The sequence below is a fragment of the Rhineura floridana genome, chromosome 6, assembly GCF_030035675.1.
Source record: "Rhineura floridana isolate rRhiFlo1 chromosome 6, rRhiFlo1.hap2, whole genome shotgun sequence".
Classification (NCBI taxonomy): domain Eukaryota; kingdom Metazoa; phylum Chordata; class Lepidosauria; order Squamata; family Rhineuridae; genus Rhineura; species Rhineura floridana.
In genome coordinates, this window is record NC_084485.1 from 19967463 (window position 1) to 19992299 (window position 24837).

Sequence of the window (24837 nt, forward strand, 5' to 3'; positions counted from 1 at the left end):
CTGCTATAAGCTATTTTCACGCAAGCCTCTTAGGCTCTGTGATTTATTGTACCACTTTAACAGTCATAGCTTCCCTCAAAGGACCCTGGGAACTGTTTGTTAAGGCTGCTAGGAGTTGTTATGTATGTGTGTATGTACTGCCTTCAAGTTGATTCCGACTTATGGCGACCCTATGAATAGGGTTTTCATGAGGCTGAGAGGCAGTGAGAGGCCCAAGGTCACCCAGTGAGCTTCATGGCTATGTGGGGATTCGAACCCTGGTCTCCCAGGTCATAGTCCAACACCTTAACCACTACACCACTTTATTAGGAGACCCCTAGTCCACTTCTGGTTCAATATCTAATTCCCCCCTTGTCAGTGTGTTAGTGTTTACACTGTATTTATTTATATAAAACTATTCCTTAACTACCTTCCATCAAAAGATTCCGGGGCTGCGTACAAAAGTGTGGATGAAATTAATTTATGCAACATATAAATATTATACAATTTAAAACCAACAAGCAAAGACCCAAAATACTAAAAAAAGAAGAACGTGGTTCCAAATGCCATGTACTTTCTAAAATGCCTGTGACAATTAAAAATACTTTTAAAGAAACTCAAGCAACATTCTTTAACCAAAAGTAAATTTATTTAAAAATATCTGTTATCCTACTTTGAGCTGTTTTCATCCTACAGGTAAAATCAACATAGTGCTATGCTGACTCTATGCACTGAGGGCAATTTAAACAAAAGCTATATTTTCACACAGTCATGAAACTTATCAATAAAAGTCAAGATTTTCCCTCTAAAGAACTCCAAGGACCAATGGTTCTTTGCCAGGGTCTGCAGAGAACTGGTAATATGTAAACATTTGTGATGCACAAGTAACTTGTATAGATGTTACACAACATTTGCAGATGAGAAAAAAAATACTGCAACTTCTTGGCAACTGACAACTAATGGCTGATTCACAAGCAATTATGCCATTAAGTGGATGACCGCTGCCATGACATTCAGTACCGTAGGTACACAAAGACATTTATAATTTTTTGGGGGGGGAGAGGATATCAGACAAACAAACATACAGATGTTTATAGAAGGGGTCAAGAATCAAACAATGTGTGTGATATGTTCACATACTGCCTTTCTGGTCACAAATATCACTTGTATGTAAAGTGTGTGTGCAGAGATCATTCCCTGTTGGAAACCATTCACGCAGAATCAACCCTACATACTGAAGGTAATCAATCACACACCGAGAAAATGGATTTCCCAAGAAAACATATCTAGGAACAAGTGCTACCTGTTCCCTCATTTAGATTCAGTTCTGCTAGAGAAACAGCTTAGGTCCTGCACCTGAAGTCACAAGCAAGCATTTGCTATCCTTCATGCTGCTCTTCAAAATGGTTCAAGGTTTTTGGGGCTGGGAAAACAATTAACTTCAGCTGAAGCCATGAAAACAACTCAGTTCTAGAGAAGTAATATTTTGAAAACTAGCCAGGGTGAAGCTCCTAGTTCACCTGAAAACACCAGTCCCCAAACAGTTCTTCCTTCCTTCTTTTGGTGCAATTTGCATTATCCTGTCCTGCAGTACACAAAGGAGGGATCATTGACGGCAGCAATACTGAGCATCTTTCCTCTGGTTCAGTTGACCATGATGAAGTTTGATTTGCAGTGAGCTTTAAAGGAAACAAAGGAACCAACATGATTGGCAAGTACATAACCTGTGTGATGAATTTTTTCATTGATTCAAACGGAAAACAGACCCCAAACGTATGCCTTCATTCATATTTCACTATCTCCCTGCAAAAGAGTCCTCCCATTCTTAACATCTCCATTATCCACTTCATACACTGATGACACAGGTGCCTCTCACTTACTACAAAAGCTTTTGCCACAAAACATTAATTAGCCTTTAAGATGACATGAAACACTTTGCTGTTCTAACTCCTGAATGTATTGTTAACTGCTGGCCTATCTATGCATTATAGCTGGCCTCAGGTTTTTCAATACCTGCAGGCCAGTGACATTTTTTCCTCCTCCACTGATGAGTGCAGCCAAAGGCCTTGGAGAGGTGGATTGCCACAACACGGTATTCAGACACTCCAGCACTGATGGGAAGCATTTAAAGAGCAACCCTGTTCAGAAACCCTCAGTTAAGTCAACTTGTTAGGCCTGGTGCGGACGGCATAAATTGAATGGAAACTCAGAAACACCAAGAAAGATTGTTTGGGAAACAATTTACCTATGAACTCCGTGACAGGGTCATGCTCGCCTTCGGTCTTTATAGTGCCTGCAATGCTGTCATTCTCCAGGATTGGAAGAAAAAGTTGCACAAAGTCAGAAGTATATGGAGGAGCAATCACATCCAACACCTAGAGAGATATCAGACAGCAGAAGGCTGGGGGTTACCATGCTTTAATGTGTGGAAATAAGAGTCAGTCGTCAATGCATTGTTTCCTGATATCTAAGATTAGTTCAACAGATTCATACAGGCACACTTCTGCAGTTCTGAGTACAGACTGCACACAGACACAGTATACCATACAGCAGATAATGGTAACTTGATGTTTCAGGCAAGGTAGAGATAAGCAAAGTGGGGACAAGTTCAGTTGCCTTCAGTTTCTGGCAACCAATAGCCCCGTAGCAATCAATAGATTCCAAATTGTTTTATGTATAAGATCTATCTGTTCATCGACACTGTCAGAACAAAACTGTCAGAGAGCCGCATGATATTTTGAAGCCTTGCTCTAAGCACCTTACTTTCAGAGATTAAGTGGGCGCTGACCACGAACAGCCTTCTCTATGGTGGCACCCTTGCCATATTCCCGTCCCAGAAATATCTGTTTGGCCCTGACAACATTATCATTTAAGTGCCAAATAAAACTGTTTTATTTTCCTGGGCTTTTAGCAGATGACTGGTTTTATATTTGGATCTTTTCTTTTTACAGACCTGATTGTAGTAAACCACTTGGAAGGCTTATTAACAACGGTGGGATACATGTATTGTAAATAAAATAACCAAATGACTACTACTTTAAGGCTCCTGATTTAATGAGCAAGTGCAAACTAATAGGCATAAACCCAGCTTCTTAGACTCCAGGTAGTCACTGACCTCAGTCACAAAGTATCTGATAAGAGAAATGTCTGTGTCCAGCTTCTCAAGACATTTACGGATGTAGCCAACTACTGGAAGGACATATCCTCGACTGAGCAAGTGAACCATCCTGTCCAGAAGAGTTTTTTTAAGTTCCATCTGAAAGAACAAAGAAGACAGGACATTATGTTTGACATTCAGCTAGTGAAATGATGTCATTGCTCATCCAAAGTAACATCTTAGACAAAGTGACATCTTAAGACAATGCAACCGAGGGATCTATTGGTTTTCTAATGAAGAATTTGAAACTGCATGACCTATAGGCTCACCATTTACAGAAGACAAGAACTGCCTTGCTGAATGAGAGCAAGGCCTCCCTCCCTCTTTGGTGAGGTTCACACAGAGAAGCATCTGAATGAAGGTGCCAGGTATTCTTACATCAGAAGAGCCTGCTGGATCAGGCCAGCGGCCCATCTAGTCCACCATCCTGTTCTCACAGCAGCCAACCAAATGCTCATGGGAAGCCCACAAGCAGGAACCAAGTGCAACAGCATTCATCCTTTGACAGCTATGACTTCCAACCAGTTACCTCTGCCTGTAGCAGGATAGCACCAGCCCTTTCCTCTTCCTCTGGACAAGGAAAGAACTGCCAGCTGCCCTTAGCAGTGTCTCACTTTATTCTACCAGCTTGTCATTTCTGGACATTTGCCTTCCTTGTTCTGTCTGACATGGGCTGCTTTTCCAGATATCTCTGGAAAGCTTACAAGCAGCGCATGACAACAATAAACTGCTCCCTATGTTCAAAGCATCTGGTTCTTGGAGGTAATCTGTCTCTGAGCATGGCGGTCCCATCAAGCTATTACAGCTAACAGCAGCCAGATAAATCTATCTTCCATGTATCTGTTCCATTTTTAAAGCTTAGAGTCACTAGACTGTGCAATATTGAATTCCATCAATTTATTAAGCATTTTGTGAAATACTCCCTTGTGCCTGCTGTGCTGCCAATGTCACTGCATCTCAAGATCTCAATATATATTATGTCATACAGCCTTTTATAGCCATGGGTAAAGGAGTTACATAACTGTGACATTTGGCACAATGGATGATTGATGCCAAGACCACAAGGGCATTGCCAATGCTACAAAAGTGCTGTAAGGGGTTGCAGCCCCTCCGCCCAGTAGTGCAAGTGGTGGTGGTGGTTATGTGCCTTCAAGTCGATTATGACGTATGGCGACCCTATGAATCAGCGACCTCCAAGAGCATCTGTCATGAATCACCCTGTTCAGATCTTGTAAGTTCAGGTCTGTGGCTTCCTTTATGGAATCAATCCATCTCTTGTTTGGTCTTCCTCTTTTTCTACTCCCTTTTGTTTTTCCCTGCATTATTGTCTTATCTAGTGAATCATGTCTTCTCATGATGTGTCCATAGTATGATAACTTCAGTTTTATTCCTATTGTGTGAGTCATACAACTCTGGACTCTACTTTCACATCTGTGCGCATCAGCCGCTGGGCTTCCTTTCGGCTTTGACCCAGCTGCGTCATTAGTCACAGCGCTACTCGTACTTGGCCTTTGTTCAGTGGCTTCACAAACTGGCAACTCCCAGAATTCCTTAGGTAAAGTCAAGACAATCAAGCTGCTTCACTTTTGTAATACAGAAGCGAAAAGGAGAGAAAAGCCTGGGCAAAAGTCAAATCATTGCATTTTCATCACCTGCTCCATGACATCAAGCTGAGAGTGCTCCGTCTCAAAGAGTTTGACAAGAAGCTGCAAGACCAGAGGATGAAGCAGTTGATGGCATGTGCTGATCTGCAAACCAGAAGGCAAATACGTAAGATTCTCTGCGCTTCTCTTAACATGCAAACTTGGTCAAGAGACAAGTGCTTTAAGGCACACATCCTTAAAACACAAAACATGCATTGCAGACACTCATCCCAGAGTTCAAAGTTTTTCCAACCAAGCTGGATTATCTGCAGGAGTTTTCACCTTGTGGAAAATACCCAATTTGGGAATTCTTAAACACACAGGCTGGGTCTGTATATGCACAGCAGAATTAAGTGGTAGAATGGACTCTGAAACTAGAGCAGCCTTTCCCAACTAGTGGGCCACCAGATGTTGTTGGACCACAATTCCCATCTTTCCTGACCATTGGCAATGCTGGCTGAGGCTGATGGGAGTTGTGGTCCAACAACATCTGGTGGCCCACTAGTTGGGAAAGGTTGCACTAGAGTTTGGAGGCAGAGCATATCATTTTCAAAGGTCCCACCTGTCTGCAAATAAACTAGGATGAGAAAAATTCTAGACCAGCCCTGTTACATACCGTGATCTTTTTATTGTTTACAGAGATTTTATTTCTTAAGGGGGACATTAAAGATATGATCCTACTACCTGTAGTTTGATGTGGTACTATCCATCCTATCACCTCACATTTTTGCATGTGTAGACAAGACACAAGTCACTCCAGTACTGTTACCAGCTAGTGCCCTATTGAAGCAGTAAACACATTCTAGCTACATTTCTCAGCTGTTCCTTAAGTGCATGCTTCCATGACGTTCATGACAAGGGTTATGAAAAATCTGAGGGCAGGGAACAGCAAAGAATGTAAACTGCTTCCTGAAAAAGGTGTGTCTTCATCTTTACACACAGCTTTCCATCAAAGCTCTTAACCCTTCCGTTCATCTCAGCCAGGATTATGCATATTCCATGATTCTAAACAAGCAGCACATAAGTGCAGAAACTGAGATCGGCTCAAGAGTCCAACATCCTCCAAATGTCACCTTTCATTTAAGAACAAACAAAGCGAACGCCACACGTTTCTAGTCCTCTTGGCTGGCAAAATAGGGCACCAGAAAATATGTGTATGTTACACCTGGTGAACTTTCAACATCCAGAGGGAATACGAGTGCAATTTCCTGTGGTCAGCAGGAGGAGCTTCAATGCACTGTGTAACTCCAGGACCAGCAGATATATATTTCACCAATCACATTTTTTGCACAAAGTTAAATGTTGATCTTTGTGTAGCACACACACACACAGAGCCATGATCTTACCTCATCCAATAATGCCAAGTGCACTGGAGTATGATCAGTCTGAAGCTGGAAATATCGGGGTTCTGACACTGTCCAATCGACCCATTTCAGTACCCCCATTGCTACAACTGGAAACCTAAAAGATACAGGGAAGCCACATTAAATACGCAAAGTTCAGACATCCTTCTTGAACAACCTACAGCCTAATGCTTTAACCTGCCGTCCACTGGAGATCTGAATGTCTGCCAGGACTTCTCCATTTCTCTTTTGTCTAACCAGCAGTTGCAGTTTTTCCAGTCTGATGTTGCCTCTTGTGATCCCGAGCTGGCAGCCAAATCTGGAAAATCGTAAGCTGCAGAATAATACTGACCCAAACACAAAATGGGTGGGGATCTCTTTAGAGGGTAAAGTTGCTACACTTCCTTTACTAAGCAGACAAAAGGAATTTCCACAAAAGAAGATTCTTGCCATAAAATGGACTACAGGAGCACGCAGGTCCAGGATGTTTCCCACCTGTCAGCATGGAGTGCTTTAATTTGGATTTCCAGGAAGGAAGGAAGGAAGGAAGGAAGGAAGGAAGGAAGGAAGGAAGGAAGGAAGGGATGATGAACCAGTTTTATTAGCATGGAAAACACTATCTATATAGGAATCTGCCCACCCTATCTTGAATGAGACTATTGATCTCTCTAGTTCAGAACCTACAGTACAAATAATCAATCAAGTACTTGTGTGTAGTCCCTGTTTGTTTGCCTTCTGTGGGTCAATGGCTCTTGATGGGGGAAAAAAACAGTTCTCCACCCCTGGTGTAACTGATGTGCTTTAAAGAAGAGTGTTGAGTTTTTCCCCTTGACATAGAAGCCTAAGCAGGAAATAAATAACAGGCAAGACCAAGGTCCAAAGAGCTGTCAGCCCGTTGAAACAACCTTCATCCTAAGAGTCAAAGAGTAACTATGCTACAGTGAACACATGGTTTTCATTTGTATTTTAATATTTTATTATTGTAAGGTGTCCAGAAACGTTTTCATTGGCAGCATATAAATAATAATAAATAGTTGTACCATGGGAAAAAAAAGAGTTTAAGCTCAGAAATCACAGATTTTGGCACAAAATCATTCCCAAGCTCTGCAGCGACCAATCCTCCCCCCTCCCCAAAACCTCAACAATCCAACACACTGATCGGGTGAGATCCAATTGTGGCAGCCCACTAGTGCTACAGCCATCCTGCTAGCGAGAGCCCCATTCACAGCATACCGCATCAGACAAATCCAATAGGGGGCTTGGCCAGCGGAAATGCTGGGCAATGTTAACCTATCGCATGCTGTTTTGTAGCGTTACGCTTGTGAAATGAAAATACTTGAGCGACAAACCTCAAGGGTTTCCACTTGTGCAATGGGACTTCCTGCCTTCTCCTCCCCTGCAACTCCCCCAAATATGTTCTAGGGGTTCCCTGAACCCTCTGGAAGATATTTGGGGAGGGTGTGGGGTATGCACAGGGAGAAGTCCTGTTGCACAAGCAGAAATCCTTGCACTGACCAGACAAGTTAGTTGAATACCGCCCCACCTCTCTTTACATTGTCATGCTGGATCCTAACCTTGGCAATTAATTTATTATCCAAATTTGCAGAAATATAATCTTTGTATTGTATTTTGGTTTCAGCTCCTTTTAGAATAGGAAACTATTTCATTTAGCCTTTGTCTGGGGATGGATGGTTGGAGCACAGAACACTGGGGAGAGGGGTGAGTAACTGGTGCACAGCTGCTGGGACCTGCCCATAAAGAAAAAAAATATGGTCCAGCACTCTGAGCAGCTGGCTTTAGCTGTCATATTAATTTCCCTTAATGCCTCTGATGTAGCATCCGGCACTGTGGGAAATTAAAATGGCAGCTACACTTTATCACTTGGCGCTGCTTGTAACACTGCTCAGAGTGCTACTGACTGCGACCACGAGGTAAGTGGAAGGAGGCCCAATGACAAAAGGGGGTTTCACCACAGATCACTTTGCCCGTGGCCCTTGGTACTCAGAGGAGCAGGGTTGAGTGAGGATCTAATAAGCTCTGATCGCTAGTGTCCCCTCCCAATTCCCTGCCTAGTTTTTGAAATATTTGCAAGAAACCCCTCATTTCCATGCAGGGCTCTCATTTCCATGCTACAACCCTGAGGGATAGAAACTTGCTTACTTTGTTATTTTATTTAACAGTCAGATAGTCAAGATTCTGAAAGAGCTACCAAATTCCTGCCAACATATGCTTATCTGAAAGAGATGGCTTGTGGGAGACCTTAAAATAGAGAAGGTAACTGCATGCAACCTTAAAACACTGTTTAATGCACGCTTTGCTCTTAAGCAAGTATGTCAAAATAATCCAAGGAGATACTTACCTGATGCACTGGTAAAGGGTACTCAGTTCTGCCACAAGTTCAGACGCTCCTTTATTCTCATTGCAACAAAGATTGTGAACAGTTTCAATTGCTTTTGTAGTGGACTTGAGTTCATCTTTATTTATGCTCACTCTCTTGCTCTGAAAGTGTGATAAAATATGGTTTGGAAGACAAGAGTCATATGTGCTAACTACTTAGAACTAGTGCATGGTATAGATCTCTATTTCATCAAATTTTCTGAAGAGTCAACACCTTTGAGTTCTCTACTTGTTCTTCACTTTCCACGGACTATAGCAACTCACTAGATAATGTGCAGAAGTATTCTCTGTTTGATACCAAGAAGGTATGCAATGGCAATTTACTGATAAAGGAGATTACCCATTTATATCTTTAAAGACCTTTAACTATGAGAACAAATACCACTCTATTGGCACTGGGGCAAGGCCTTCTACATGACAAGTATAACCCCAAACATTTCTAAATTCTAACTGGTAAACCACGCTGACCAAGTACAGTTCCATATTCAAAGAAGAGCCAAACAGGCATGCCATAGTAGATGGGCTAACAGGTTCATTTTAGCAGAAAAATAATTGAGATGGCTCAAGTTATCAGCAAGCCACTATGACCCCATCTGCACTATGCATTTAAAGCAGTATCATAACACTTTAAACAGTCATGGCTTCCCACAAAGAATCCTGGGAACTGTAGTTTATTAAAGGTGCTGCAAGTTGTTTGGAGGCTCCTATTCTCCTCACAGAGCTGTAATGCCCAGGGAAATGGCCTGTTTGTTAAACCACTCTGGGAATAGTAGCTCTGTGAGGAGAACAGGGGCCTCCAAACAACTCTCAGCAGCCTTAACAAACTACAGTTCCCAGGATTCTTTGGGGGAAGCCCTGGCTGTTTATAGTGGTATGGTACTGCTTTAAACGCATAGTGCAGATGGAGACCCTCCTTCATCCTCAGTCCCCACCTACCACCTGTAAAATAGGGATGCCATTACTGGCTCAGCTTGCAGGTTCATTGCATGGTTTACAAATATAGCGTGCGTACAGCACTTTGAGCATTTGGAAAAGCACTCTGTAAAAACACTGCATAGTTTTAGTTTTTTAAAAAGTTTTGCGTATGTTAGCCCTTCTGGAGAGACAGAGGTCAAGCTTACAGTTTTATTCTAAATGACAACGAGGCATAACACAAACACATTCTTTATCTTGTTTTAATATGCACAAATTTACTCCTAAAGCAGTAGAACAGCACTCCCCTGCGCTTACCTTTTTCCATGTTTCCACAACACTAGCTGCATATGCCAAAATATGGATATATTTGTGTTTATGGTCCTGATTGATCTTAGCACCTGGCTTAAACAGTGACAGCATGAAGAGGTCCAGGAAAGCAGGAACTCTAATCTGCAAAAAACAAAACAAAACTAAACTTTTAAAAAATGCTTTAAAAGTCATTAAACACAGAATCTGGTCATGATCATGTTTCTATCCCCAAGAAAGTAAATTTCATAGATAAAATTGAGTAACAGGCCTAATGTTATATCCTAACATTAATCAAAATACCATTTCAGTTAAAAATACTAGAAGAGTTGGTTTTAACCAAATCTTATACTGCTGCCAAACTACTGAAAAGTGTTGTCACCAGGATGGGCTAGAGGAGATGTGGCTAACCTGTGGCCTTCCAGTTGTTGTTCAACTCCAACTCCCATCACCTCCAGCCAACTTGGCCAAGAATCAGGGATGATGGGAGCTGTAGTCCAACACCACCTGCTGGGCCATAAGTTTCCCTATCCCTGGCCTAGAGCAGAGCTTGGAAAAGTTACTTTTTTGAACTACGACTCCCATCAGCCCAATCCAGTGGCCATGCTGGCTGGGGCTGATGGGAGTTGTAGTTCAAAAGTAACTTTTCCAAGCTCTGGCCTAGAGAATAACTAGACTGAGAACACACACATTTATTTTATTTGGTTCTAAGGCACACTATGTTTAAGGTACAGAGGACAAATAAGGTAAACATCCCAACATCTTTTTGGAGTCAGTGAAATCATAAAGTGATTAAGAGAACAAACAGCAAGTCAGAAACCCCTAGTTCAAATCTTGCCTCAGTCATAAATTCACAAGGTAATCTTAGGCAAGCTACTATCTGTCAGACTCAGCTTCTCATCTACTATATAGGAATAATTCTACTAGCTTACCTTATAAACTATGGAAAGTGATACAATGAGGCAGTGTATGTAAAGCACTTTGAACTTTGGATAAGTGTTCTACATATACTAGCAGTTATTATTAAGTATTATACTATTAGGGATAGTCCTCAATTTTTCTTACATTTTTTGCTAACACCTCGTTTAGAAAAGAGCAACAATGAGAGAGAATGGAGGCAAGCCAAGACACGTGGATGCCTTATGAGATAGCCAAAAGCATGCCAATTCACAGAAAGAGGTTGTAACATCTGTATATTCTGGAAGCAGTTAGCTGCATAGTGCACTGAAGGAGTGGGAGGAATATGATGTTTTACACACTTTATGGATATTTAGCTCCTGATAAGGCAAACTGATGAAAAAGTCCCATGGCTATAGAACAGGATTAAGAGAAAAGTGTGTGTTTCCCTTTGAATGCAACTAGACAGTGGGACTTACAAAGCAAGAGGCATTAATTACACTGAGATTCCTCTTTGAAGACACACAGTGGGGGACACAATCCTTGATGCTCCTGAAAGAGTAGCACAAAAAAGCTGTTTCTTCTGAAAAAGCTACTGCTACTAACCAGTTCTACTGGAGGAGGATCCATGCTTGAGAACATTTTGTGCAGGACTGTGATATCTGCCGGGTTCAGGGCTCCTTTCGATAACATGGCACCAAGCGCTTGGCAGGCTCGAGGGTAAGAGGCAGCAGTTCCTAGAGCTAAAGTGATCTGACTGGCATCATGGCCTCTTGATAAGATAAAACAAGAATGAGAGAAAATTTCAGGTGTTCTGTAGAATAAGTGGTAAGTAGTGCTAGATTTCTAAAAATAGAAGATAACAGTGAACCATCTTCCAAGGATGGGTAAGCATGTTAAAAATGGCTTTCAGATTGGGTTTGGGCCTGAAAACACTCATCATCAAATGGACAAATAGGATATTTGGCAACCAGCCTATGCTATTTTGCACTACTAACATCTGTAAATATTTGCTAGAATTTGATGATCATGGCAATTATTAATACATAGTTCACACACTTGGATTTATATCCTGTCCTATCCAAAACTCCAGATCTGCCAAAGCTCAATTACTAATTGCAAGGACAAACTACATTATCTTTAAAACATATCTGAAAGATGCTCAGGCAGCAATGACCCTCCAGAGGCAAGCGGCTGAACAGTTATAGGTGAGTTATCAAGAATGCTTCCCTGTATGCCCCTGTAATTCAAATGTGATGTAGGAAAAAGGTATTCTCTACGTAAGTTAAGGCACTGCTACAGGACACTGTGGTGTCTTTCAGTTCAGAAACACCCCCCACCCCAATTTGTTCATGAAAGAAAAAGCTGCAAGTCCTGCACACGCCCAGAGGGCGCAAGGTTTTATGTGCTCCCAATTATGTGTCTCTGGCTACAGCATTCATTCTGCCAGGACTGCTCTGAGGAAAAAAATCACAAATATCCATAGACCACATACTTCGCCAGCTCTGTGTTTTCAGGCCGCACTCAGTTCTGACCAATCGCCTAAAATGAACTGCACATGTGAATTGGATGAGGGTTCCTTTTCCATTGGGTTTGCATCTAGCTAAACAAGGACTGGAGGGCAAGCAAGCCACAGATAAATTTGCAACGTCTTACTTCTCGTGAGCAAACCGCTGGACCTCCTGAGCAATCCTGCGCACGGCAGAGCCCCCTTGCTCTTCTTGAGCTAGTATGGACATTATAGCTTGGGCAAAGAGATATGTGTGTTCACCGTGGCACACCATTTTCTGCAAATACATTGAGACACAGATTATTATTATTATTACTATTAGCATCATAATCATCCCACTCTAAGACAAAAATACTCAATGGGTGTGCAAATTAGGCAGATGAGGCATATGGCTGAGGGGAATCCCAAGGGCCAGACAGAGATGCCCGGAGGGCCACATTCAGCTCCCAGGCCTGAGGTTCCCTATCCCCGGCATAGGGGAAAGTAAGGATACTGTTTTCTTAGCGCTGGACTTCTGCAGAAGGCAGAAGTGAGACAGCACATCCAACAAGAGCCCAGTTTGCAGGAGAGAAGCGGTCCCTCCTTTCCTCCATGTACAGCTGGAAAGAGCAAAGGGTGGGTGGTCCTTTCCCTGTGCTGGGCTTTTGTCAGAAGTTGCTGAAAATGCAGAGTTACTCACTGGAGAGGGGAGGGGTGCTTGCTGCTGGCAAGCAGATTAAGGAACCCTGTTTAAAAAGATAGTAACATCCTCTAGGATGCACACCTTAAGGTGGTGAGGGGGTTTGAGAGTGTCGAAGAAGCAATGCCATCAGAAGCCTTTACGCAGAGGCTATACTCCTAGCAGGGACACCCAAGGTGCAATGGTCAAAGCTGAGACACCAGACTATGATGCATCCAAACTCAATTGTAATGGCAATGGTAAACCACCTCTGAATACCTCTTACCAAGAAAACCCTATGAACAGTGCATCCAAAATGCAACACGAGATACTGCTGGAAGATGAGATCCCCCAGTCAGAAGGCACTCAACAAGCTACTGGGGAAGAACAAAGGACACGTACAAGTAGCACTGTGACTAATGATGCAGCTGGGTCAAAGCCAAAAGGAAGTCCAGAGGCTGATGTGCACAGATGCGAAAGGAGAGTCCAGAGTTGTACGACATACACAACAGGAACATGGAATGTGAGAAGCATGAACCAGGGAAAGTTAGAAATTGTCAAGCAAGAAATGGAACGCATCAACATTACAATATTTGGCGTGAGTAAGTTAAAATGGACGGGAATGGGACACCTTCAATCAGGCAATTCAAAATATTTTATGCAGGAAATGAGAAATTAAGAAGAAACGAGGTTACTTTAATAGTGAGAAGTGAAGTAGCCAAAGCAATTAGGAGCTACAACACAAGGTCTGAGCGAGTGAAATCAATGAGATTTAACAGGAAACCTATTAACATAACCATCATCCAAGTCTATGCTCCAATGGCAAACGCAGAAGAGGAATTGGAGAGATCTTACGCAGAAGTACAGGAAGAAATTGATCACACACCAAAACAAGATGTTCCAATAATCATGAGGGACTAGGATGCAAAAGAAGGGAACAGAGAAGAACTAGGAATTGTGGGAAAATGGGACTTAGGAGATAGAAATGAAGCAGGAGAAAGACTTATTGAATTCTGTGAAGCCAATAATTTGTTTCTTGCAAACACATATTTTGAGCAACCAAAAAGATGACGACTGTACACATGAACATCACCAAATGGTCAATATAGGAATTAGATTGATTATATAATTGGCAGCTGAAGATGGAGAAGTTCTATAGTTTCTGCAAAAACAAGACCAAGAGCAGACTGCGGTACACATCATGAACTGGAAATATCGAAAATCAAAGAGAAGCTAAAGAAGAACAACAAAGCAATCATAATGCCAAAATACAATTTAAATAACAAAAGTTAAATAACATTTGTCAGCAAATATGGAAAACTAAACAATGGCCCACATACTGGAAGTGTTCAATATACATCCTAATTCCAAAGAAAGGGGATCCCAGGGAATGCAATAATTATCAAACTTGCCTTAACATCCCATGCAAGTAAAGTAATGCTCAAGATTCTACAACAAAGGCTCTTACCATATATGGAGCGAGAAATGTCACACATCCAAGCTGGATTTAGAAAGAGAAGAGGTACAAGAGATCATACCGCAAACATACGTTGGATAATGGAACGGAGCAAGGAATTTCAGAAGAAAATCACCCTGTGCTTTATAGACTACAGCAAAGCCTTTGATTGTGTAGATCATGAAAAACTATGGAATGCTTTAAAAGAAATCAGGGTGCCACAAGCATCTGACTGTCCTGATGCGCAACTTATACTCTGGACAAGAGGCTACTGTAAGGACAGAATATGGAGAAACCGATTGGTTCCCAATAGGAAACAGTGTGAGACAAGGGTGTATTTTATCACCCTATTTATTTAATCTACATGCAGAACATATTATATCATATCAATAATTTAAGATATGTAGACGATACCATACTACTAGCAGAAACCAGTAATGATTTGAAACAAATGCTGATGAAAGTTAAAGAGGAAAGCACAAAAGCAGAACTACAGCTGAACGTCAAGAAGACTGAAATAATGACTACAGAATATTTATGTAACTTTAAAGTTGACAATGAGGACATTGAACTTGTCAAGGATTATCAATACCTTGGCACAGTCATTAACCAAAATGGAGACAATAGTCAAGAAATCAGAAGAAGGCTAGGACTGGGTAGGGCAGCTATGAGAGAACTAATAAAGGTCCTCAAATGCAAAGATGTATCACTGACAACTAAAGTCAGGATTGTTCAGACCATGGTATTCCTGATCTCTATGTATGGATGTGAAAGTTGGACAGAGAAAAAAGTGGGTAAGAGAAAAATCAACTCATCTGAAATGCGGTGTTGGGGGAGACCATGAAAAAGAAAAATAATTGGGTTTTAGGACAAATTAAACCAGAAGTATCACTAGAAGCTAAAATGATGAAACTGAGGTTATCATACTTTGGACACATAATGAGAAGACATGATTCACTAGAAAAGACAATAATGCTGGGAAAACCAGAAGGGAGTAGAAAAAGAGGAAGGCCAATCAAGAGATGGATTGATTCCATAAAGGAAGCCACAGATCTGAACAGGGTGGTTATAACAGATGCTATTGGAGGTCGCTGATTCATAGGGTCGCCATAAGCCCTATACAGCTTGGGACCAGGATACTTGAAAGACCGTCTTACCCCTTATATACCCAGTCGATCACTGTGCTCTGCAGGTGAGGGCCTCCTGCAGATACCATCTTATCAGGAGGTCCGTTCTTACAACATAGGAAACCGACCTGTAGTGTGGTGGCACCTTCCCCATGGAATTCCCTCCCCTTAAATATTAGGCCGGCACCATCTCTGTTATCTTTTCAGCGCATATTGAAGACTTTCCTCTTTCAACCAGCCTTTTAAGTTAAGACCTATCCCAGTCTGCGTCTGTGTTGGAATTGCTTTTAATATGTTTTTTTTAAATAACCTTTTTTTCCTAAACAATATCTTTTAACCTTTTATTAAAGATGTTTTTAAAGCTTTCTTAAATAATGTTTTTAAAGTTGCTTGTTTTAATGTATTTTAAGGTCTGTTTTTATGATGTTTTAAAGTGTTTTTACTGCTTTTGTTTGCCGCCCTGGGCTCCTGCTGGGAGGAAGCGTGGGATATAAATTAAATAATAATAAAATAAATAGATAAAATAAGTTGAAATCAACCTGAAGGCACATAACAACAACAAATGCTTTAAGCTGGATTTCTGCATTGTGCAGGGAGTTGGGCTCAACGGTCTTTTAGGCCCCTTCCAACTCTACTATTCTATGATTCTATTATACAGAATATGATGCTTAGCTAGGATGAGAATAGGAGAGAAAGAAGAGACCATCACAACATTCTGGGGTACAGAATAGTTTTTCCAGAGGCAGCAGGGAAATGGGAGCCTGGCTACGCAGCTTTGCCATCTTGCAAATTAACCAAAAGGTAGCAAGAGTGTCTCAGTACAATTCATGTAAGGCCTATTGCAGCCTTCCCATATCAGGGATGTTTGGGACCTGACGTGATCAATAAAAAACAGTCATTCTTACAGAAAAAGGAAACAAAGAAGCACTTACAGCAAACTCAGGTAGATTCTTCTCCAGGTTTTCTTCCCCACCATCTAGGATAGTAGCCAGAGAGGTACGTAGTACCCGAGAAAAGACTTCCAGTTGCTGACACGCTGTCGATACACTGGTTATCTCCCCTTGGTACCCAGCATCAGAGATAAGCTGTAACAGCAGCAACAGCAGCTGAGACAACAGCAACACTGCAGGCCACAGGAAAGCTCACGTTCCTGAGAATTTCCATGTATGCATTTCAGCAGCTGCCATTACATTTTAACTGGAGTGAAACTGAAACAAAACTATAATGATGCTGACGTTTTCAGAATTACACCCCCCAAGCCCACACTGCAAGCTAGTTTATCGGCTACAACAGAATGCTTATTTCAAACCTTTCAGTGGGGGCAGGAGACTAGGCACTAGAGAAGACTTCTGCGGGCACCACGTTGGCAACCCCTGGCCTAAAACACTATCTTACTCCCAAGGTTGATGCAATCCATTAAGGTCAAGTATAAAAACTTTTGGTTCAACATATTTGCCCCAATTCCTTGGAGCAACACATGGAACTCCTGCATGAGCAAGGTCATCTTTGTTTGCTTTAGTATCTGGGACACTTTTGCATCCTTCCTGTGTGCATGCAGAGTTGCTCACAACAGTGAAATAGGAAAGCTTGCACTCACCATGACAACCTTGTGTCTACCACAAAATGTGCTAATATAAAATGAAAAAGAGTGAATATGTTGTTGACGTGCTAGCACCTCTGATTTAACTGAGAAACTATTCCTAAGTATAATCTTAACATTGCAACATGTCATTTCCATATGACACAGTGCTACATGTCTCCTATGTATTCTTGTTGACAGCTTAGCCAACAAATGAATCTACTTAACTACTCTCTCTCTCTCTCGCTCGCTCTCTCACTCATAAGAGTGGTAAAGAATTGATATAGTATTTTTCCAGTTGACTGAGACAGAGTATGAATTACCTTGACAGTAAAGTTCAGCATGAGGCAGTCTGGATGAGCTTCAGCTAGTTTGTAGAAGAGGTCTCGCCATGTAGTATGTGCTATCATTTGTTCAAGCCATGCTGGAGTCTGCCAAAAATCAGAGCAACAGAATGACATGGTCCTGTAGGCTCAGAAAATTGATCTAAGTCTCTAGAACAGCTTAAAAAAATTCCTAACAGGAAAACAGTGCAGCCTAGCAGAAATGTTGAGTTTGCTCCTTGGAGACCCAAGTTCAAATGCCTACTTGACCATGGCTTCACCACCAGTTACTTCCAGAAAGTCTACATGTCAGAAAGAGCAGGTGACATGTGAATAACAACATGAATGTCTTTTACTGTGATTAACTAATCAGTAGGGCACTTCAAAATGGTAGAAGACAGACTTGTAAACGTACATAAACTCAAATTCATCTCCATGTTGGGAAACGTAATGGATGAAGCAACCACAGGTAGAGTTAAGCATGCAACTATCCTGCTCTGCAGTGCAGAAAGGTGAAGCAAGGCAACGTGCAGGCTGGAAGCAAGGCAAGAAAATAAAGAGGAGAGCAGGTTCTAGCACTCACTGATACAAAACGTTTGAACCTCATTGCAGAGGTTCAACATAGACGTGGAAATAATAAGGTTTTCCTTTACCACTTTCTCAAAGCTTGTTCTTGACTTCTTCAGATTTTAAGATCTTGCACACTTTTCACGCTCCCAAAGGAGTGTGCCACTCCAAAATGTGCAGAGCTACAATTTTGCACTGGTCTCACTGGTGCTTCTGCAATGGAGTCCTCCAAGTCAGAAGACAACATTATCACATCCTTGGGTCAGAAGGGGACTGGCTCCATAGACCCGTCGGATAGAAGCAGTTCTGAGGGTAGCCCTGCATGTCCTTCCCCTTGTGGTTCAGAGCCCTCAACCTCATCCCTTAAAGAAAGGGAATCTGACTCTGGATCTCTGACACCGCTTCCATCAGTAGAATGGGAAGCAGAGGTCCCATTATATAGTATGATGAAGCCCAACATGGTTTCTCTCTCTCTGTAAACTTAAGGTCATAGAATCATAGAGGTCTACATCTAGACAAGAAACAATTGGGAATCCTTCTTGCATAAACACCCACCTTTCTGAGGCCCCAGTGAAAATGACTGGCTGAACTAGGTGGGGAATAATTCAGTGCTTTTCAGTGCTGCTGTTTTAAATGTTTGCTTTCTTTTAAAAAATGATGATTGCCATTTATAGTTCTCTCATGTTTAATTTTGTAAGCTACTTTGTGTGTCCGCAGACAGAAAAGCGCCTGCCCCCAAGTCAAGTCTGTGGCTTGCAGAACATAGATGGGATTTTCTGCAGGCTTCATACAAGTCCTTTAAGAACAAAAGAAGAGCTCCGCTGCATCACAGCAATGGTTCGCCTAGTCCAGCATCCTGTTTTCACAGTGGACAGCCAGATGCCTCTGGGAATCCCAAAGCAGGATATGAGAGCAACAGTATTCTCCCACTTGTGATTTACAGCAACTGGTGTTGAAAGAATACTCCTCAGCAAGAAACCACTTTGAGAAACCACTTGGGCAGTGTTAAGTTCTGCAAATTACCTCTCCTTCCTCTGTGAAAATGGAATCTGCTTTTCGAGGATCAAAGTGTTTAATGAGCAAGCTTTTTAAGTGGTTTTCCACTGTCTCTTGGACCTGAATGGGCTCGACACCTGCAATGAGAGAAGTCACTCTGTATATGGATCTATGTTGGTCAAGCAGCAGTTCCTTAATGTTTCCTGTGACTGTCCCTTGTGACAAGGGAGCACACACGTCCTCTCTCTACCAAATTTAACCAGGCGGCAATCTGAAAGATGCTCATTTTAAGTAATTTGATTTTGCCTGAGAGCTTTCACGCAACATATCTATTTGCATCCCAGAGTGTTAGCTACACAATTAACTCATCCATTAAACTGCAGCCGATCCTAAACCACAGGTCTATTTTCCCCCTCACAAATGACTCAAAAGAGTAGTTAAAATATTTTTAAGTGACTAATAAGGAGTTAAGACTGGAAAGGGAATAGCTTTTTGTCTTGCTTCATAGAGCAAGACAAATTGCCTATGGTAGGCAAGTCTTTTTGAACTGCACCATCAGCAACTTTAAAAAGGGGCCCTGTAAGAAAGCAACACACACACACACATGCACACGCACACACACACACACACGTTCTTGGGAACATACCTGTCTGAATGAGCCACTCGGCCAACAGATTTACCGTCTGAGCTACAGCAGTATAATTCTCAGATAACAGCTGGATCACATTCTCTGGAGAGCCGCCAGCTTGGAAATACCTGTGAAAGGAGGTGGGCACCCTGATTTTGACCCAAACTCAAATAGTATCGGATCTCAGAGTAGCCAGTCCAATAACTGAGCCAGGTGCCATTTCCACAATGCCCTCTTCCACCCACGTCACCAGAACAATCCTGCACTTACCTTTTTAAAGAATTAAATATGGAGGGCTCCATAATGTAATCTCGGGTGGAAAATTTCTGCAAACATTCCTGCTGGACATCAGCATCATCCTCTTCGCCATATTCATCGTCTTGCTATTTGAAAGTGCAAAATGTCCACTGTTACTTTCCCACCACGCTGGATTTCTGTTGTAATACACTAGCCAGTGAAGTTCACATTTTCCCTGGCTGAGGGTCTGGCAATTTAAGGGACGCAGTTAGGAAAAGCAAATAAAACAGCACCAAACAAAATACATATTAAGCTGCTTCATCCTGTGGCAACAATGAAACGGCCATAGGAACTTAGGATGCTGCCTTATATGGTGTCAGACTCTTGGTGCATCTAGGTCAGTTTGCCTATGTCTATCTGATGGGGTGCCCTCAAGATGTTGTTGGACTACAACTCCCATCACCTCCAATCAACATGATGAATGGTCTGGGATGATGCGGGTATTAGGTAGACAAACCATAGTTTATGGTGGCTGGCAATAGTTCCCTAGAGTTTCAGGCAGGAGTCTTTCCCAGTCCTACTTAGAGACGCTGGGGATGCATGCAAAGTGTGTATTCTACCACTAAGCTAAGGCTGTTCACCATAAAGGGCCAAAATAATAGTCCTTCAAATCCAGTAACTAGTCTCCAAGAGTGCACAGATCCTGTATGCCTCGTAACATATCAGATTGGCAGTATTAAACCCACTAGGCCTATCCAGTTTGGTTCCATAACAGTATTATTTTTGGGAAATTCATATAGTATTTGCTGCATGTTAATTCCAAATGGTTTCTGTCTAAATATTTTTCAAGATATCAGCTTGCCATCTAAAAAAGGTGGGAAGGAGAAAGAGAGGGATATTTTAAGAATGGACAGTCTGCACTTGCTTGCTTGTTCAAAATCAATACTGGTATGTTAAGAGAAGCTTTGCAAAGGGTTGCATGAAATTGTGAACTTGATTCCTTGAGGGGAAGTCAGAATTAAATACATTTCCAAATGACCAAACCTTAATATTGGCGACTTTTTTGAAATACCAAAGAAAAGGCAAGATATCTTAGTTTAACAAATAAGAATTCATTCTATACAGAGAGACCATCTTTACTGTTACTCTTTTTCATTACGCTTCTGTGTTTGGCTGTGATTACTCTGGTTATAAATACAGAAGGTGGTTAAAAAGTGTGTAAAAGGGTACCTAATCTGCATAAAAGAGATCACAAACATGTAACAGGGTTGCGCTATAATACAGCAACCCCTATAGAAATTGAACGAAACAATAGTGTTTATGCAATAAAAATGCAGAACGCCTCCCATTACATTCTTGCGACTCCACCTGAATTTCTCTCTCTGCTGGACTAGCCAGGTTATGTATAATATTAGGCAGGCTCTGTTGTCTTTTCCATGTCTACTGAAGACCTTCCTTTTCCAACAAGCCTTTTAAGTAGAGCTCTTTCCTAGCCTGCATCTGTAATGTACTGGAATTGTTCCAAAGATGTTTTTATTGTTTTATTGCTTGTTGTTTGCCACCCTGGACTCCTTTGGGAGGAACGGCAGGATATAAAGTTAATAACAGTAATAATAACTTTTCTGCAAAAAAAAAATCAGGAAGAAAACTTAGGAAGATAGAAAGCTGCCTTATACTGAGTCAAGCCATTGGTCCATCTAGCTCAGTATTGCCTACACTGACTGGCAGTGTCTCTCCCAGCCCTACCTGGAGAGGCCGGGGATTGAACCTGGGACCCAGATACTCTACCACTGACCTATGGCTCCTTATGGTTTTAGCAGAGGTGTAGTCATCCAGGGTCTAGGGGGGAGGGTCTTAGACCCCCTACTTTTTTGGAAGCATGGTCCCTATCTCTTCAGCATCCTACAAGCCAATCAGCCCGGAAGGGGAGTGTGTTAGCCACTGAGAAGAATCTTCTAACATGCTTCTTTGTCCTTTCCTGCTGACTGGAGCCGATCAGAGTGACAGGAGGTGAGTCTGCCACTGAGAAGACTCTTTTTAGTAGCTAACCCTCTCCCCTTTCATGCTGATGGGTTCTTAGAGATGTCTGTTGTTGTGGGAGAAGGCATTAACAAGGATCTCATTCTCAAGAGCAAAAAAGGATGCGTGTGGCTGCGACTATCATAAAGGGACCCTGCACTTCTGAATTTGCCACTTGGCTTCTGGGTTTTAGATTCAGAAAAGATGACATTCTTATGCAAGAGCCCGGGAGACAGAAACGTGAGGATAAAAACATACAAACAGGGAGGTAAGGCGCGCAATCCGAGCTATGCCTACTCAGACAGCAGTACGTCCCACTGAAACCAACTGCGGCCACACAGACATCTCGCCTCCTTCCAGCTCTCACAAGGAAGCCAGGACCAGCAGCGGTCGAGGACACAGCTCTCTCTCGCCCCCAACACCCCCCCCTTATTTCAGAGGTTGGGGGGTGAAGGGGACCCCCGCAACAAAAAAAAGGGTTCTCACCACCCCTCCGTCGGTGTCGTCCCCCCACTCAGCGGCTGCGCTGCCTCCGAAGTAGTCGCGCTCCTCCATGGGCTCCGCACGCTCAGTTCGCATCGCCTGGAGGCCGCGTCCGGCTGTCCCTCAGCCTCAGGGAAGGGACAAGGCCATAGAGATATGAAAAGGGAAGAGAGGCGCATGCCGCTGCTCATTTGCTTTCTCTCTTGAAAACACTGAGCAAACCGTCCCCAGGACGGGCGTGAGAATGGCCCATAGAAGTCAATGGAGCAATCCAAGATTCTACTGTTGGCCCCATCTGCGGTGTACGCGCTTTAAACAAGCACGACTTCCCCCACGGAATCCTGGGAACTGTAGTTTGTGGAGAGTACAGTGTCGCTAGGAGACCCCTTATTCCCCTTCATAAACATACAATAAAAATAGGTAAGCATGCAAAAAACTATGCAAACATCCAATCATTGGCGCTGCCCAAATGCTCCCCCCCCCGAAAGGTATAGGAGAGCAATGTAACTAGTTTGACCTTTGCTGCAATCTGAAGGGTGTTTTGTATTGGAGCAGGCAAAGGGTATCTGGAGAGACCCAAAACAGCTTCAGCTCCACCTTTGAATTGCAATATGAACAGTGGTTTACATTGCAGGACTATTGTAAGCAATTCTCTCTCACCTGAAAGATCATCTTACCCCTTATATGCCCAGTTGATCACTGTGCTCTGAAGGTGAGGGCCTTCTGCAGATACCCTCATCAAGAGGCCCATTCTGCACAACACAGGGAGCGAACCTTTAGTGTAGTGGCACCTATCTTTTGGAATGTTCTCCCGTTAAATATTAGACAGGAAAAGACTCTTGTTATATTTTTGGCGCCTACTGAAGACCTTCCTCTGTCATCAAGCCTTTTAAGTGGAGACCTTATACCAGTCTGCATCTGTGCTGGAATTGCTTTTTAAGATGTTTTTACTGTGTAACTCAAGAATGTACTCCATGGCAGGACTGCAAACTGCAACAGGGGTATAACTGGACTACATTTAAGGGTCACTTATAAACTCCTCTTTCAGTCTCAATCCACCCTGTGCTCCCACAGCCTTGCAAAATGCTACAGGGCTGCCATAAACCATTCTCTCCCACCGGTTACAGCCTGTTCCAACATGGGGGTAATGGACCCTATTTATATTGGCAGGGGCCGCAGGGCTATTCTTTAAGTTCTGAAAAAACCATATATGTTTCACATGAAAATAAGATCTGAGTTAAACAGGGTTTTTTTTTACTGCTGCCGTTTTAAGTTTGGGGGCAGACAGTTCCCCCTCTCATCAAACAGCTACTTTAAAAAGTTGGATGTCGCCGCCAACGATTTCTATTGCCAATTCTGACTTCCACCCTGGAAGGTACTGTACTTGACATAGGCTTCTTAATCTGAGCTTGGAAATGTTGTTATGTGCCTTCAAGTCGATTACGATTTATGGCGACCCTATGAATCAGTGACCTCCAAGAGCAGAGCCTGGAATAGTCCTATCTAAACACTAAGATGGTTCTTTCTTCAATTTGTGTCTCTCTGTCGTGACGTGTTGCGGAGGCTTGTGGGTAATGCTGGGCGGAGAAGAGACGCCTATAGGGCTGAGCGGACCAGACCACCAGCACTTCACTCCGCTGCGTTTTTCAGAGAGACTTCCGGTAGTAAAGCAAATCTCTTGCCACTGTCAGTAATGGAGCCAGACATGGTGATTGCAATAGAGACGCCAGGGATAGAGCCTGACTGCTCATATACGGCGGGTGCGTTATGTTCGGTGTCTTCCAGTTTAAAACTTGGAGTTTAGCCTCTAAAACTTTCATCCTAGTGGTAGGGCAATAATCCCTGAGTGGGGCAGCAGGGAGCGAACCCAAGAGGAGCCCAGCAGCACCATTAGATCAGAGAGATCATTAAGTTCAGCATCCTTGCTCCGACTGAAGCCCCAAAGCAGGATGTGAGCGCAACAGCATTCTCCCTATAGGAAGCCGCCTTAACAACGAGAGTCAGACCACTGGTCCATTAGGGAAGTGGAGCCTTGCCCCAGCAACCTTAGTATTGATTCCTCCAAGCCTACCTGCCCTCTTGTTGTTGTCCTGTGCCTTCAAGTCGATTTCGACTTATGGCGACCCTATGAATCAGAGACCTCTAATAGCATCTGCTGTAAACCACCCTGTTCAGATCTTGTAAGTTCAGGTCTGTGGCTTCCTTTATAGAATCAATCCATCTCTTGTTTGACCTTCCTCTTTTTCTACTCCCTTCTGTTTTTCCCAGCATTATTGTCTTCTCTAGTGAATGAAAAACAGAAGGAAGTAGAAAAAGAGGAAGGCCAAACAAGAGATGGATTGATTCCATAAAGGAAGCCACAGACCTGAACTTACAAGATCTGAACATGGTGGTTCATGACAGATGCTCTTGGAGGTCACTGATTTATAAGGTCGCCATAAGTCGTAGTCGACTTGGAGGCACATAACAACAACAGTGAATCCTGTCTTCTCATTACGTGTCCAACGTATGATAACCTCAGTTTCATCATTTTAGCTTCTAGTGACAGTTCTGGTTTAATTTGTTCTAACACCCAAGTATTTGTCTTTTTCTCAGTCCATGGTATACGCAAAGCTCT

At 42.6% G+C, this 24837-nt stretch overlaps 1 protein-coding gene across 1 annotated transcript; it reads right to left on the bottom strand.

The window, feature by feature from the left end:
- Window positions 1-605: 605 nt before the first annotated feature.
- Window positions 606-22513, bottom strand: NELFCD (negative elongation factor complex member C/D). Its single transcript, XM_061631143.1, has 15 exons — window positions 22224-22513; window positions 19752-19864; window positions 19500-19609; window positions 18881-18990; window positions 17291-17398; window positions 16321-16473; window positions 12294-12424; window positions 11244-11409; window positions 9750-9884; window positions 8482-8621; window positions 6126-6240; window positions 4789-4884; window positions 3095-3235; window positions 2225-2354; window positions 606-1658 (listed from the first exon to the last, which is right to left on the bottom strand). The coding sequence occupies exons 1-15, from the start codon at window positions 22314-22316 to the stop codon at window positions 1624-1626; spliced, it is 1776 nt and encodes a 591-aa protein (XP_061487127.1). The 5' UTR covers window positions 22317-22513; the 3' UTR covers window positions 606-1623.
- Between the last annotated feature and the right edge of the window lie 2324 nt (window positions 22514-24837).

Bases quoted from the DNA above. Each gene is read 5' to 3' on its own strand.
- NELFCD (XM_061631143.1), bottom strand. From the start codon at position 22,316: ATGCGAACTGAGCGTGCGGAGCCCATGGAGGAGCGCGACTACTTCGGA. The intron at 18,991-19,499 runs GTATGTTCCCAA...CTCTCATTGCAG, and splicing joins CGAGTGGCTCATTCAGACAG to GTGTCGAGCCCATTCAGGTC. The intron at 8,622-9,749 runs GTAAGCGCAGGG...TCACACTTTCAG, and splicing joins TTGTGGAAACATGGAAAAAG to AGCAAGAGAGTGAGCATAAA.